Source organism: Tiliqua scincoides, chromosome 3, assembly GCF_035046505.1.
Source record: "Tiliqua scincoides isolate rTilSci1 chromosome 3, rTilSci1.hap2, whole genome shotgun sequence".
NCBI lineage: Eukaryota > Metazoa > Chordata > Lepidosauria > Squamata > Scincidae > Tiliqua > Tiliqua scincoides.
In genome coordinates this window covers 102,826,787-102,841,633 of record NC_089823.1, presented here as the reverse complement: position 1 = coordinate 102,841,633, position 14,847 = coordinate 102,826,787, and the positions used below count along the sequence as shown (strand labels likewise).

General features: G+C 40.5%; 1 protein-coding gene across 6 annotated transcripts in view; it reads left to right on the top strand.

The window, feature by feature from the left end:
* The window catches only part of FARP1 (FERM, ARH/RhoGEF and pleckstrin domain protein 1), a 218,205-nt gene that overhangs the window by 38,315 nt on the left and 165,043 nt on the right, over positions 1-14,847 (top strand). For all 6 annotated transcript variants that reach the window (XR_010794078.1, XR_010794077.1, XM_066619651.1 and 3 more), the window contains exon 2: positions 627-821. Coding sequence is in view for 4 of the 6 variants with exons in the window: in XM_066619651.1 (XP_066475748.1) it covers positions 651-821 (171 nt within the window). In the remaining 2 variants the exon portion in view is untranslated. The remainder of the gene's footprint in view (positions 1-626; positions 822-14,847) is intronic.

Genomic DNA, 14,847 nt, shown 5'->3' with positions numbered 1-14,847 from the left:
AAGTATCTAAAATGTAAAAATGTCTGTGGATAAACATTTGTATGCATCCCTTTAATACTCTTGCAGTGGTTCCCAGCATTTTTTCACTTGTGTACCCCTTGGCAGTCCATTTCCATAAATTGTCCCCTTCATATTAGCAAAATGTTGGTAATCAGTATAATTGCTGTTATTTCAAATTTATGTTTTCATGTTCTGATCCATATCTGATAATACATGAATCGATGTCCAAAAACTAGAAGTTGCTGGGGCTTTCGCAGCCTGCTACCTGTCTTCTTTCCTGCCATGCCAGCCCCACAAGGCATTCTAATACAGACCTGCCATTTCCCACCATTATTAAGTGCTTTTTCCAAGTACCCCTGGGGATACACCTACCCCAGGTTGGGAACCACTGCTTTCGAGCAGTGTTTCTCAAAGTGTGTTCCTAGGAGCAAACCACCAAAAATTGGGTCGTGACCCCCAGATTCGCAGTTTGAGAACTGCTGTGGAGAGGAAAAGAAATCTTTGACATTATTGCCAATATTGCGCAATACTTTAATGTGATTCAAATTTGGCAAGGTCATTTGTAACTTGATGTCCTTGAATACCTTTTAAATAATGTGTTTTCCTTGTTCATTTTCATTTATTAGAAATAGAATCTCCCTCCTTCAAACATGGGTGAAGTAGAGCAGAGGCCAACAGCAGGATCCCGGTTAGGAGTTCAGGAGAATGCCGGCATCAGTACTTTGGAACATGGACAAAAGCTGCCTGCGACACCAACAGGAAAACTTATTTCTGTCAAAATCCAGATGCTGGATGATACGCAGGAAACTTTTGAAGTTCCGGTAAGATGATATTCAGAATAGCTGTTTCATTCATTCAATATCTGGTCACAATTTTGTAGCAAAGAAAATTATTTTTATATCTTTGTTTTTTATTGTGCTTGTGGGTTTAAAGTGCAATAAGAATAAAGTTGTTTATTGCTTCATTTCAATAGCTTCACAAATATGGGTGACAGTACTTGGACTGCTGTTTCATTATGGTGCCTTCCACTTCAGAACCAAGTACTTTCAAGACAAATCAGCTAAGCCAAAATACTAGGGCACAAACTAAATAAGCCCTAGTAATATTAAGGGGACAAAATATTCTAAAAAGATGTCTGCTTTTGTGATTTGGCTCCTTTGTCAAGAAATAGAATAGCACTGGCTTGTATCTAATTACTTCAGTTTAAATGTATTGTACGTAATTGTTTTAATTTGATCCTTTAAACATGATTATGTTCTCTTTTTAAAAATCAAACCAAGAACAGCTCACTAAATGAGCTTTTTAAAAAGCAAACCAAGAACAGTTCACTAAATGAGCTTGCTTTCCTTTGTCAGATGAGTTTGACAAAGGTGGTTACATAAGAAACTGATTTTCTGGGGCCACTTTCTTACAATTCAGAATACTCATGCTGTGAATTAGTTGTCAGTCAGACACGGGATGATCTAGAAAGCATCAAGTCTCTATATTTTTTTGCCTTGTGGTGAAAAAAATGACTGTTTAAATGTGAATGTGACCCTTAAATAATACAGTAGACCTGCCTTATCTACGGTTCTGGGATCTGCGGTTTTCACTATTTGTGGTTGCTACAGATGCCAGGGTTCCCTTTTAAAACAATTAAAACAGTAAATCAGTAAGAAAATAGCCTTCCCTACCTTAGCACTGCAAAACTGCACCATTTACAGTGCAGTCTTCTCTGTTTCCAGAAACCACTTCTGGACCATGCAAACCCTTCCCTTGGCCCAGGCTCACCCCAAAATGGCTTAATTTTCATGACCCATCCCATGTTGTGACCCACTGGTGGGTCCCGATCCACAGTTTGAGGACACTGTTTGAAGAAGTTATTCCAGGGTATCTCAATTTACCCGCCCTAACTGTGAACACCTGGCCCTAGGAGAACATGGAACCCTAGGCAGAGAGCCGGCACTGGGCTGAGAGAAATCCGTCATATTCCCCAGCACAGTGGGCCAGTAGAATTCTGCCTGATCCTGTGCTGCCAATTCAGGCCTGGTTTTCAGGCTGAGTAATTTATTACATGTGTTCGGGCTCAACTGCTTTTAGACTGCTATTGTCTGCTTCCCAAGTACTACTAGCCTACAAAGCAGTAGTGGTGATGGTGGTATTTTTTTTCCTTTTCCTGTCAAAAACAGGTGAGGGATGTGTGTGTGAAATATTTTTTCCAAGATAGCTAGATGAGAGAGTTAATTTTCCCTTTATGCCACTTGTGTGGAAAATACAGCATTTGGTAAACTTGTAGATTCATTTTCTGGTTGATCTTATTTATACTCCTCCATAGCTCTTTTAAAAGCAGGTTTGAAATTCAAGAAAGCAACAGACCGACCTCTTTTGTATAGCAGCCTAAAAAAAAAAAATCATGCATTCCTCTCCCCTTCAGTGAAAAGCTCAAGGTGGAGAAAGACTTCCATGCTTTTTAGCCTCTGAAATTGAATGCTCCGATTATTAATCCTCCTGTATAAAGATGCACTAGGTTGTCTTATCTGGTTAATTCTTATTGAACATATGATAGCTCATGACAGTATATAGTCTCTTAAGATTTGGTTGTGGATTTGTCTTGGATGAAACGCCTTTCAGCGTGAGGATGCTCTGCCATGCGTTCTTTTTCTCAGTCCTCCAAGACCTTTGTTTTTTTCATACCTGCTTATGTTTCTTTCATACCTGCCTCTATTCAAGATCTTCATCCATGAGCTAAGGTTAAGAATTCAACAAGTGGTATGGTTTTTTTTTTTTAGTATAAAGGGGTTAGGGGAAAAGGTCACATCCAAAACAGAATAAGGATATGGAAATACCACCAAGGTTTCTCTCTCTCCTAGAATGAGTGTCCAACAGTTGAGATGGCAGGAGCATTGGGAGTATCGAGATATTTAATGATTTTTATGATGCTGGCATATAGGAATGTTAAGTGTCTAACAGGGCTGTAAAGAAAACTTGAAACAGAGAAGTAACAAATGTAATGTGATGTCCACAGTCCCTTATTGAAACAAAATTTCAAGTTAACTGTCTTTATGGTTCCCTCCCCATCCCACACTCTGACAGTATAAACGGGACGTATGATAGCTTTATCATGAACTCATTTTAATTTTTGCTTAGTTTTTTAAGATCCATATCCATCGGACTAGGGAAAAGCATCTGCCACAGACGTTTCATGAAAACCACAAAGCAGTGTATTAAGCTTCCTTGGCTTGCTTTAACTGACGTGAATTGCCCTTCCCTCTAACTTTGGAAATGAACAGCAGGTCAAGTGTCAGCTATTCATCATTCTAAAGCTTTATTCTCCATGCATGAAATTATACGTTCGTTGCTGTCAAAACTATTCCCAGTGGAAAGTAGGACACTTACATATTCACTGAGCGGTTTCATCAGCCAAACCGATTTCATCTTGTGAAATTAAGAATAAAGACACTGATATTTTTCTTTCAAAACTAGGAAGTGTAATAGTTTTAATTCCCAGTAGAATACACTTGGCACAGACTCTTAAAGGACTATTTTAGCTGAAAGATAATTGGATTGTCTATGTTGAAATGCAGAGAATTTTGTCCCATCTTGTAAAATACTCATTTTTTTCCCCTCAAGTTCCCAAACTGGTAGGTTGCAACTCACCAATCTGGAAAGCACTGGCCAATGCCCCTTTAAAAGGAAGGCTGGGGGGAAGGCAGCAACACAATCCCCAGGATTGCGCTACTGCTTGGGATGGGAGGTTCTATTTACCTGCAGCCAGTGCTGCAGTCCCAGGGGGTTCAGAGTGTCCTGGGCCTGCAAACGTGTGAAAAAGAGCATTCTGGTTTTGTTGCAAAAACCGGACAAGCCAATTTTTTCTTTTTCTTTTTTCAAACTTTTGCAGGCCCCCCTGCAAGCCCCCCCCCAGACCTCCCAGGACTGCAGTGCTGGCTGCAGGTAAGTAGAACTCCCCTTCTGTCTCTGACAGCACTGCAATCCTGGGGATCACATTGCTGCCTTCCCCCCTCCCCCGCAACAATACTTAGAGTGCTCCCAACTCCGTTGTAGGAGTTTGGGAAGCACTGCTCTAGAATTAGGAAAATATGAGCTAGTAATAAGAGATTTAAAATATGTGAAAATGAACTGTGTGTGTGAACAGTTGATGCATTTTCTGTAGGAAAAATGTGAGTTTAATACCAGTTTTTCCCACAGTTGTAATGTGCTGCATGGCCCTTGATTCTTGAAATTATTTGGGTCAACTGTGCCTGTCCTACTTAAGACTGTGACTCTTTCCTCCTCCTTCCATCTCTCCAGATTTGACTGATAACTCCTGTTGAGCCAAAGCTACAGAAGTATTCTGTTGAAGCTTCTCACTGGCTGCATTCAGATTTCACATTCTTCAATCTACCATAGTTTTGAAGGATTGGTAGCGAGCCTTGTGCTTATCTACTCCCTCCTCCCCTTGCACTTCATTGAATGGAATGCTTCCAAGTTTGATCAAACAGTTTGCTGTTATCATCCATACCGGTAAACTGAGGTTTGAGCGAGTCCTCCAGATTTGAATTTCAAACCAGAATCAAGCTGTGGCTTGCAGTCCTGTTTTGGAGGATTTGCTCAAACCACAGTTTGCTGGTCTGATCATAATGGCCAATTACTTTGATCAGCTTGGGAGTTCTGTTTAAGCTGGATCTACAGCCCTTGTTGCTTGCCCCTTGCCACTCTCTCTTGAACTTCCCTCTGGCTCTAGCACTGAGTGAGACTGTGAGAGAAAAAAGGGTAGCTGTTGAGAGAATGCCATTTGTGTTCATTTCCTGCAAAGTGACCTGAACGTTCATGTCCCTGGTGAACTGGGGGCGTCAAGGGGAGCAAATGCCCTGGGGTGCCATGCCTGCGGAGGCATCGCCACTATCCATACCCCTCCTGCTGCCTATTTTTCTTCAAAGGGAAAAAAGTTGGCCACAGTGTTGCCAGCTTCTTTCGCTTAAAATAAAGAAGTGATTCCGCACCACTCTGAACTGCCCCTCCTTTGATTCCTCCTTTTTTATAGGGGAAGAAGGAGAGGGCAGCCCAGAGTGGCATGGAACCGCGCTGAGTGGCTGCCATCTTGCAGCTGGTGCAGTACTGGAAGTAATTGTGGTGGCGTGATGGGGGTGGCACCTGGCTCCATGGCTTTGGGGCTGCAGGGCGGCCAGAACTCCCAGTGTCACATGTTCATTACAGTTTTAGGTATTATGTTAACTTCATGAACTTAAATTCATGCACTGTTCCCTTAAGTGGCAGTCAGATATAACTGAAATGAGATAATAGCTTTGTATGCTAGGAATAAGTTGAGGGAGAGAAAACATGAGTTACTTGTGCTTATCTTTGTTTCCTCTGTGTTGCATGTACCGTCCACTGGACAACTCTGGAGTGAAGTGTGCAAATTCAGATACTTGTGGAACTCACACATTTTGTGGCAGTAGTAGAAACACAGCTATCTCATTAGAATGTAATGCAGAAATAGTATGGCAGAATGTTTACATGTTTAGTGCATTTTCTTGTACTTTAATTTTCTTTTCAAAAAGGGGTTGCTTTCTTTTCAGGCTGGCTGTGGCCATATCAGTGGGCAAATGGTGGTTGTTACTGACATAAGCATTACACAAATAACATCCTGTAAATCAGGGGTGTCCAAAGTTTTTGGCAGGAGGGCCACATCATCTCTCTGACACGGTGTTGGGGGCTGAGGAAAAAAAGAATTAATTTAAATTTAAAAGTTGAATAAATTTACATAAGTTTACATAAATGAATATATTAAAGATGAACTTATATGAACGAATGGGTGAAGGTCTTGAAATAGCTCATGGCCTATAAAGGCCTTGCACAACACAAGGCTGGCTTTTCCTTTGCTGCCGCTACTGCATCACAGACCTGAAACAGCAAGCAGTGGAGGAAGCTCTCATCCCACAGCTCATGCGAGAGGTCAAACGGTTGCCCTCACTCTGAGAGCAGTTGCATGGGGCCAGTGAGGGCTCCAACAAATCTCCAGAGGGCCAGAGGTCATTGGAGACTGGGGGCTCCCTGAGGGCCGCATTGAGAGACCTCAAGGGCCGCATGTGGCCCCAGGGCCGGGGTTTGGGCACTCCTGCTGTAAATCATGCATTATGTTGTAAAAACAGCTCTCATTTAATAGGAAACAGTGAAAAAGAGACAGGTTTATATGCAAATTTGTTGTGAGAGGGAGAGGAGAAGGTGGTAGCTGAGCAATCCTTAACAGAAAAAGAGGTCTTGATTGTTAGAATTTGCAAAACAATGTCACTGTTACAGTACAAATAGCAAATGTTCCACCCAGGCTTGTGCCAGCTTGCTTTTCAGTAGCTTAATACCAGATAGAAAAAATCTGCATGGTGTGACAGGAGAGAGCAGTAGCCATATTTTCCCATTTCTTTCTGCTGTTGCCTTTCTCCCAAGTGACCTATATCTCAGCGAATCTTTTCAGTGGCTTCTCTCCAGTTGATTTTGCTACTGGTTGTCTTTCTTATCCACATTGTTCTCATTTAAATGTATTTTTTAAAAGCTTCAAAAAGAAGTGGGTTTATGTGAATATTGGGTACTATTTAGTGGAAAGCTTCATTTGGCTCAAGGTTTTAACAGTTTAATTTAGATTTCTTTTTCCTTGTACTTGTACTACCAGATTTCTACATCTCACCTATGGTAGATTATTTTTCTTCCAGTAATTTGATTTGCTGCTTCAGTCTAGTAAAGCCTTTTAACTGCTTGTTTACTGAATATTTGTGTGTTTGCACACACACTTTTAAATTTAAAACTTGAATACCTTTTCATGATTAGTCATCATGATTCTTGTCTCTGGGCTGCTTCTCAGTTTTTCACAGGTTTTTTTTTAAAGCCCTAGCTGTAATGGAAAAATATTTCAGATTCCTAGATGCCAGTGTTATATTTTTAGATACCGACACTGCACAGGGCTGAATAAATATTTCACATTCCTAGATGTCAGCAATATGCCTGTTGTTGTTTTTTTTTACATTGTCTATGAGCTCAGTTCTGTCTAATTTTCCTGCACCAATGTAGGTGCAATGTAGCTTTGATGTAAGGGAACAAACATTCTCTTACCTTGAGGAGGCCTCAATGACTGCTTCCTCAGCACACAATGCAGAGCATGCCCCATTAGCATGGCTGCACCTGGGCTGGAAAATTGGATAGTATTGGGCCCTGTATCCCCAACACTCCTTTTGCAAGCAGCTTATTTTTTTCTTAAAAAAGAAAAATTTCACCAGAAGTCATTTAAATAATGGAATAACAATCATTTGAACTGTTTATTAAATTTAAAAAGTTATCTGTTTTTCTGAAGTGGGATGTTCTGCTGATGGGCTTTCCATAATTTTTGGGTAAGCATAGCCTGCTTGAATAGTAGATAGGGTCCTAAGATAGTCTCATCTTCTCTGAGGTCTCACCTACCTTGCAGTGGTTTATTCTGGAACTTCTTCATGGTCCTTCAAAAGGACTTATTACTAAAACTACTTCTATAGGTGTGTGCCTTTTATTCTGCTTTTCAACAAGAGTAGTTTCCGAAGTGGTTTTTTTAGTGTTAATAGTCAGCTACAAATGCTGGTCTTTTTTATTGGGGAAGGGCTCATCTCAGGAATCAGTTGCTGCAAGGAAACCTGTGACTTATTGCAGTGTGCACCAAATCCTCTCCAATCAGAGGCAGCACCACATCTGACAGGTGTTGCCAGTTGGCGGCTTGGCTCAGTAGAGAATCCATTAATGATGCAGAATGGGCACTCCTCCTGTGAATCTTGCAATAGATTCTTCAGCAGGTGGACCTGTTTGCTGCTTCAGCAGTCACTTAGGTTGATAGTTTCATGACCATGTATCACTTTACAGAGGCTGTAGGAATGTCTTGTTGGAAACCTTTTGGTCAAGAGGCTTACTATATGCCCTGCTGATTCTATAACTACTTCATTCGTTAAAGGAAAGGGCAGTAGAGATCATTCTAGTGGTTCTATACTGGTCCAGGCATCTGTTGGTTCTTGGACCAGATCAACATGCCTATCCAAGAGCGCTGGGGCCCAATCCTATCCAACTTTTCAGTGCTGGTGCAGCTGCAGTGCAGCCTTGAGGAAAGGGAACAAATGTTCCCTTACCTGGAGGAGGCCTCCATGATTGTCCCCTCACTGCAGGATGCAGCGCATGCTCCATTGGCACGGCTGCACTGGTGCTAGAAAATTGAATAGGATTTGGCCATCAGAGTCTCCTTGGAGGTGGTGGCAGGCTTGCTGACTTAGGAACTAGTTACATCCTTCTCCATAACTATACAGGTTAATAGCTTGGAGTCCAAGTAGTACTATTTGAAAAATTTAGGCTACTCGAAGGAGGTTCTGTCCAGTCTTTATCTTCTAGAAGGAGTTCCATCAGTAGTACAGTACTACTAGGCAGGTTTATCTTTCTTGGTGTGTGAAGGCAAGAGGAGGCTTCCACATAGCAGGCAGATGGAAAATATGGTGGAACTTCTCCCCAAAGAGGAACCAAGTACAGATATTCTAAAAATTAGGTAGTAGCACTTCATAGCATGTTTGGATTTTCAGGATCAATTTCCATTGGTAGGAATCTTCATATCTGCAGGGTTCTAAAGAGGGACATCTCTGACCAGTTCTCTTGCTACCCACATGTTTGTCTTATGAAATATAAGTTGGATTCTTGAAACCCTTATGGGTACATCTTTGAGCCATTTTTGCCTTTAGTAGCCCAATCCTATCTCTCCCCTCCATGCCACCAGCAGAAGGAGGAGGATGCTATCAGAATGTCATTTCCAATGGCAAGTGCAGCAAAGCACATGTTTAATTTGAACTCCATCTGAAGTAACCTAATCAACTTTACATGATATTTCTTGGTTCTTCACAGACAAGGTTTGCTTGTACATTTATTTTACATACTAACCCAAGTGTTTGTCAGTCTGCTGCTGAAATGCTTAGAGTTTGGTCTAAATCTGAGATACTGCATGAACACAACTGATGTCCTTCCACAGATGGGTAAAGTGCCACTTGGTGGAGTGCAGCACCACTGGATCCTCCTTAATATGCTCTGGAACATGCTAGCAGCTTTCTAGGTTGTTAAGATCAAAGGCAAGTTTGTGTAATAAATTCTCTTTGTGGCTTTTCTGATAGTAAATGCTTGGGTGGCTTTCCTGACAGGAGTGGTAGCTAGTTGGCTCCATCCCAATTATCAAGAATAGTTTGTCAATTTAGCTGTTGCAGTTCAGGCCACAGTTTGTGCTGTCATAGCTAAAACCAGCCTTTATGGTGGGACTGCTTGTCATCTAAGATCTCGACGAGTTAATGGAGAAATCAATCATGGCTTATGTTACTCTGGACTGTAGCACACTACACTGAGTTGCTGTACAGTTGAGCGATCATTTGTAACTGTAAATGTTTTCATTCCCACCAGTCAACATATGCCTTGACAATAAAAAAAATACACAGAGCAAATTGTCTGATGTGCTTAGATATTTTAGACCATGCCAGGAAACTTCTTTCTATGCCAAGGACCAAAGCTGGTGTTGGAAAGTTGGCAAAGCCACCCAAGCTGTTCCCGCTGTAAGGTCAATTTCTGTGAGAAGGATGTGAAAAGCATTTGTTGTCAGATGTGACGGCCAGACCTCTTTTGAAGTGTGTTTTGTTTATTTTCTTGACATACTTAGTTCACATTGAAGAATGTAGTTTTGTACAGCCTGTTGCTTCCTAGTGCAAAACTGGTGATGCAGAAGCAGAGCACATTGGGGTTCTGTGTGCTGGTGAACAGCTCAGCCTATAGTTACTGTCCCCTTGTTTTACAGAGCTCATAGCTGTGAAATATTATGTATAACCAAACTAAAGTTGGTTATCTGCAGTTGAGAAAACTTTTTGTTCATGCACCAAAAAGCTGCTTTTGGTTCACTGAAGGGGTTGTATGCAACTACTGGGTTTTTTTTTTACTGTTTTCTTTGTCTTTGACACCTATTTCATATACTACAATGCTTCTGAGATAATTTTTTTTAAAAGGAATTTTAATTTTCATTGTCAAGAAATGGCATGGGTAGAGATGGACTGCTGTTTGGGGAGGGGTTTTTAAAGGCATCTTGGACTCAAAGTAGTGGTATGTGTGTATCTTTTGGATTGCAGCCCTTGTATATAAAAATGAAAACTTGAAATGTGGTATGGGGAGGATTGAAACTGCCCATCTGTGAGTAAGGGAGAAGACACTCTTGCCATAAGGAGTGCAGAGTTGCTTTAACGCATTTCTGCCCAACGTTGCAGGGATCAAATGGGCAGGAGGTCTGGTCCAGAGGGTAGAGCCTCCGTTTGCCTGAAGATAACATCCGAAGGTCGCCAGTTCGAGGCCACCGGCACTGTGAACGGCGAGACCTTGAAGCAGCTGACAAGCCTAGCCGAGTTATGCTGAGTTATTCCACCTGCTCTTTGGCCGCTGTCAGCCTGTGTGGGAGGAAAATGGAGGCCAGAATGTGATACCAGATCATTAAAGATCCATCTGAAATGTTGTAGTTCTTGAAAGACAGAACCTTCTTCAATTATAAAAATCCCTACTGGGATTTAGTATTGCCTGCCTATGTAAACCGCCTTGAATTAAAGTCTGAGGAGAAATCTGACGACCAAGAAAGGCGGTATATAAATACCTGTATTATTATTATTATTATTATTATTATTATTACTACTACTACTACTACTACTACTACTACTACTACTACTACTACTACTACACCTGTAGGCAGGGAAGAAATGGGTTTAAAAAAACATTTGTAGTGGCTAAAATGGTGGTTGAATGAGGCAACCCAAATTCAGATCTCTTTTGAGCCATGTAGCTTGCTGTTCTATCTAACCTGCCTCAGACAGCTATTGTGAGGACAACCTAAGACTGAAGAAGGTTATATTTCAATCAACCTTGCCTGGCCTTCTCACCAGATCTTTCCACTGTTAGAAGTGAGGTGGGTGATAACCAGAGAGAAGACCATGGGGCCCCAGCTTTCTCATCAGGCAGATTTGTCTTTATCTTTATGACACCAGTTTGTTCTCTTGGGCCTCTTAATATGCTTTTGGTCTACTGCTGCAGTTGTGTTAGTACAGTGTTTCTCAAACTGGGTCAGGATCCACTAGGTGGGTCATGAGCGAATTTCAGGTGGATCCCCATTCATTTTGATGTGTATATTATTTTTAATGTCTTCAACTTTATACTACCGTGGTATGTGACTGCATTTGGGGAAATGTTTCAGATCTGTACTTTGAAGAGGCTACTATGAATATGTTTTGAACAATGATAGTCAATGGGGCTTACTCCCAGGTAAGTGTGGATAGGACTGCAGCCTTTGGGGTATTTGAGGAATTTTTTTTAAACAGATCAGCAACTGCTTGGGAGGGTTAGGAGAGTTGTTATTTTAAATAAATGTTTAAACTTATACTAATTGAAAACTTTATTTACTTAATTTTGTTGTAGGGGAGGTGTTAAAAATTTTCTTGCTTGATGATGTCACTTGACCTCTCTCCAGGTTAATGACATCACTTCCAGTGGGTCCTGAAAGATAGTCTTTCTAAAAAGTTGATCCCAGTGCTAGAAGTTTGAGAACCACTGTGTTAGTAAATGTTGATTATTGTTTTAATTGTGTACTTTTTAAATTGTTATAAGGAATCCTAGGATTGAAAAGCTGGGTATTAAATATTTACAGTTGTCCTGAGCTGCGTAAGTGCCTATACCTTCCAGCAGCTAGGCCAGTGGAGAGGGACCCATGTGGTTTGAATCTGTGACAGCAACTACATAGCTGGTGTAACACAATTTAATACCTTTCTAGTTATGCCAATGTATGTTGCCATTTTTGAAATTTTAAGAGTAATGAAAAAATATCAGGGTTTCAGCTTCTGTAATATAATGCATCTGGATTAAAGCCAGATGCAGAGTAACTCAATAGTCAGCTTTTGTACCAAATCAGACTGAATGGTGCCCTTTAAAGTGATGGTGGGTGGGGTGGGGAGGATCAAGATTAAGCAAATCCTTTATGGTTTTGTTCTTTGACCAGAACAATTATTGCTGTTTCTTATGTAAAAATGAGTGGAAAGAAAATGAGGTAGAGACCAAAGATGCAAGTAATATATACAGTCACAATGTCTTGCATTAAGGACTGGGGCAAAAATGCCACAATTTTCTCTTACAGCAGCTTCCCATTCTCTAAGGAAGGGTTGTGTTATGGCCTGCTGCCTTCTTCCCACTATCCTCATGGAGCGCGCTAGGTCTATCATCAGCTATTTTGCCCTACTAGCTAAATGGAAGTTCATGGTCAAAGGCACTATGCCTCGGGTTACCTGCTGCTGGAGACAAACCACTGACTTGGAAACAGAATGCTTACCTAGATGGACCTTGGTCTGATCTAAACTGAAATGCATTTCTTGTTTTCTTTTATTATGCTAAGGCTTAATTTGGGATGTCTTTCTGGATTTCCTTTGGATTGTAAACCCCACCCCATTATATAGTAACTCATCCTAATTATATTTTATCTGTATCTCTGATTAAAATATCATGTATTCTAATGTGGTCTTGCCCTCCATTTCTATTTTCTGCCATTAGAAAAATGGAAAGCACTTTTGTTGATGACATGATTTGTAAACACTGTGTCCAACAGATGAGAAATGCTCCAGGAGAAAAATCTGGAGAAGGGAAGAGTCAGTACATCGTGGACTTCTATTTGTGAATCAGAAAACCTCTTTCCTGACATTGTGCGTTTCTCTTGGTGTTTCTGATTTCTACTTCTGTATTTCTTTAGATTTCATTTGTGAACTGCTATCAAGAAGAATGCCAGACCCTTCCAGTCCACACACATAGTTTAATTCCCCCCCCCCCATGACATCTGCAATGTTGCCTCAGGCATTTTTTTAATTGCACAGTTTTTATGTGCTTTGTTTGTTGGGTAGGAATTTCTCTTTTATATATAAAAGGTGTGTTTGGTTTGCAAGCTACAAAAGTAAACAGTACATTTTGGTTTCAATTTCATCACTTCCACCTGTCCATTTTATTTTCACTTGGTGTATTCGAGACACTTGGTTAGTCTTTCTCTACATTCACTTGGGGTACGTGTGGGTGCCTGTGTGTTCTCACCATGTTAACAGCAACAAGCAACTCTGGACCCTTGCTCTTATTGCTCTGTACTTGCTCCAGCTAAGTTTGTAAATACCCTACAGTGAAGTGGGATTTGTTGTGATATACACTCATCATCTTACAGTGAACAAGCCAAAGAATAGGTTTGTTCACAATAAAACCACTTTGATATCTAAACAATTACAGCTGTATATTTTACATCTGGCAGGGAAAGCTGCACGTAATTTTTCTTGAACCATCTGCACACTAAACAGACAGAAATCCTTCACTATTTTACCACATGTTCTTCATCCCAAGTCAGTTCTTAACCTTTCTTTTCTGGATTATGGACTCCTTTTGAGGATCTGATGAAAGCTATGGACACTCCAGAAAAAATGCACAAATATATATATTCACACAGGGTTTTTTGCATCCAGTTAATGTACTCTTTGAAAGCCAACCCATGGATTCCCTAGTGATTCTTAGATGCGAGGTTAAGAACCCCTGTTCTACGTTATACAAATAGTACAATATCTGTGTAACAAACTTCACACATGAAAAATTAGATGAGCTTCAGAGTATACATAGGGGTAACATTGTTTGCAGCAAAATAGGTGCCCCTTCAGTCAAACCACTACCAGAAGCTGCTTTTTTAAATTTTTGGCAATACAGCAATTATATAATCTGGCTTGAAACTTGAGGGAGCTATCTAGATATTATAATTGTTCACTCTAGAATTGAAAGGGTTAAATGAAAGTCTGGTGCTGCAGTTGCCATGAAAAGTACTCTTTGAGAAGAATCATTCCTTGCCCTACTTCCTTATTGCTCTGTAGGTGCTATATAAGGAAGGAAGCTATATAATAGAACGTTAGCACAATGGTTCTCAATTTAGGATATTCTGTATAGCAGTGGTTCTCACCCATTTAGCACCAAGACCCACTTTTTAGAATGAGAATCTGTCAGGACCCACTGGAAGTTATGTCATGACTGGAAGTGACATCATCTAGCAGGAAAAATTTTTAACAATTCTAAGCTGTAATCCTACCCACACTTACCCAGGAGTAAGTCCGGTTGACTATCATTGTTAAAAGAACATACAGAGTAGCTTGTTAAAAGTACAGGCCTGTCGCATTTCCCCAAATGCAGTCACATACCATGGTAGCATCAAGTCTGTTGTATTAAAAATAAAATATTGAAATGAATGGGGACCCACCTGAAATTGCCTTGCGACCCACCTAGCGGGTCCCAACCCACAGTTTGAGAAACACTGCTGTATAGGATTCTGTGGAATTAATGGCCTCTTACTTTGTGAGTAATCATCTGCTATTTAATAATTTAGCACCAGAAGTAGATAACACATTCACAAGACACATTTGAGCAAGGGCAAATCAGTGTCTTCTGATTTAGAGAGAATTACAAATGATGATCTGTGCTAAAGTGGAAGTAACTACAGTAATTGAATCTGATTTCATGAGTGGAGAAAGGAGTATGTGAACCCAAGACAAATCTCTTAACTTCCCGAACTGTGGTTCTGGAGGCTTGGAAACATTATGTGCAAACTGACTATGTTTGGATTTCATCCATAACACTTCAGTTCTCACAGTTGAGCATACTGATTATTACAAATGACATCACAATGCATTTAGTAATGGACCTCACTATGGGAAGTGTTTATGGATTTAACTTCCTTATACATATATTAGATGGTATGTCAGCTACATATTTAAATGTTTTTGCCTTCCTTAATCTGCAAGTCTGCTCATA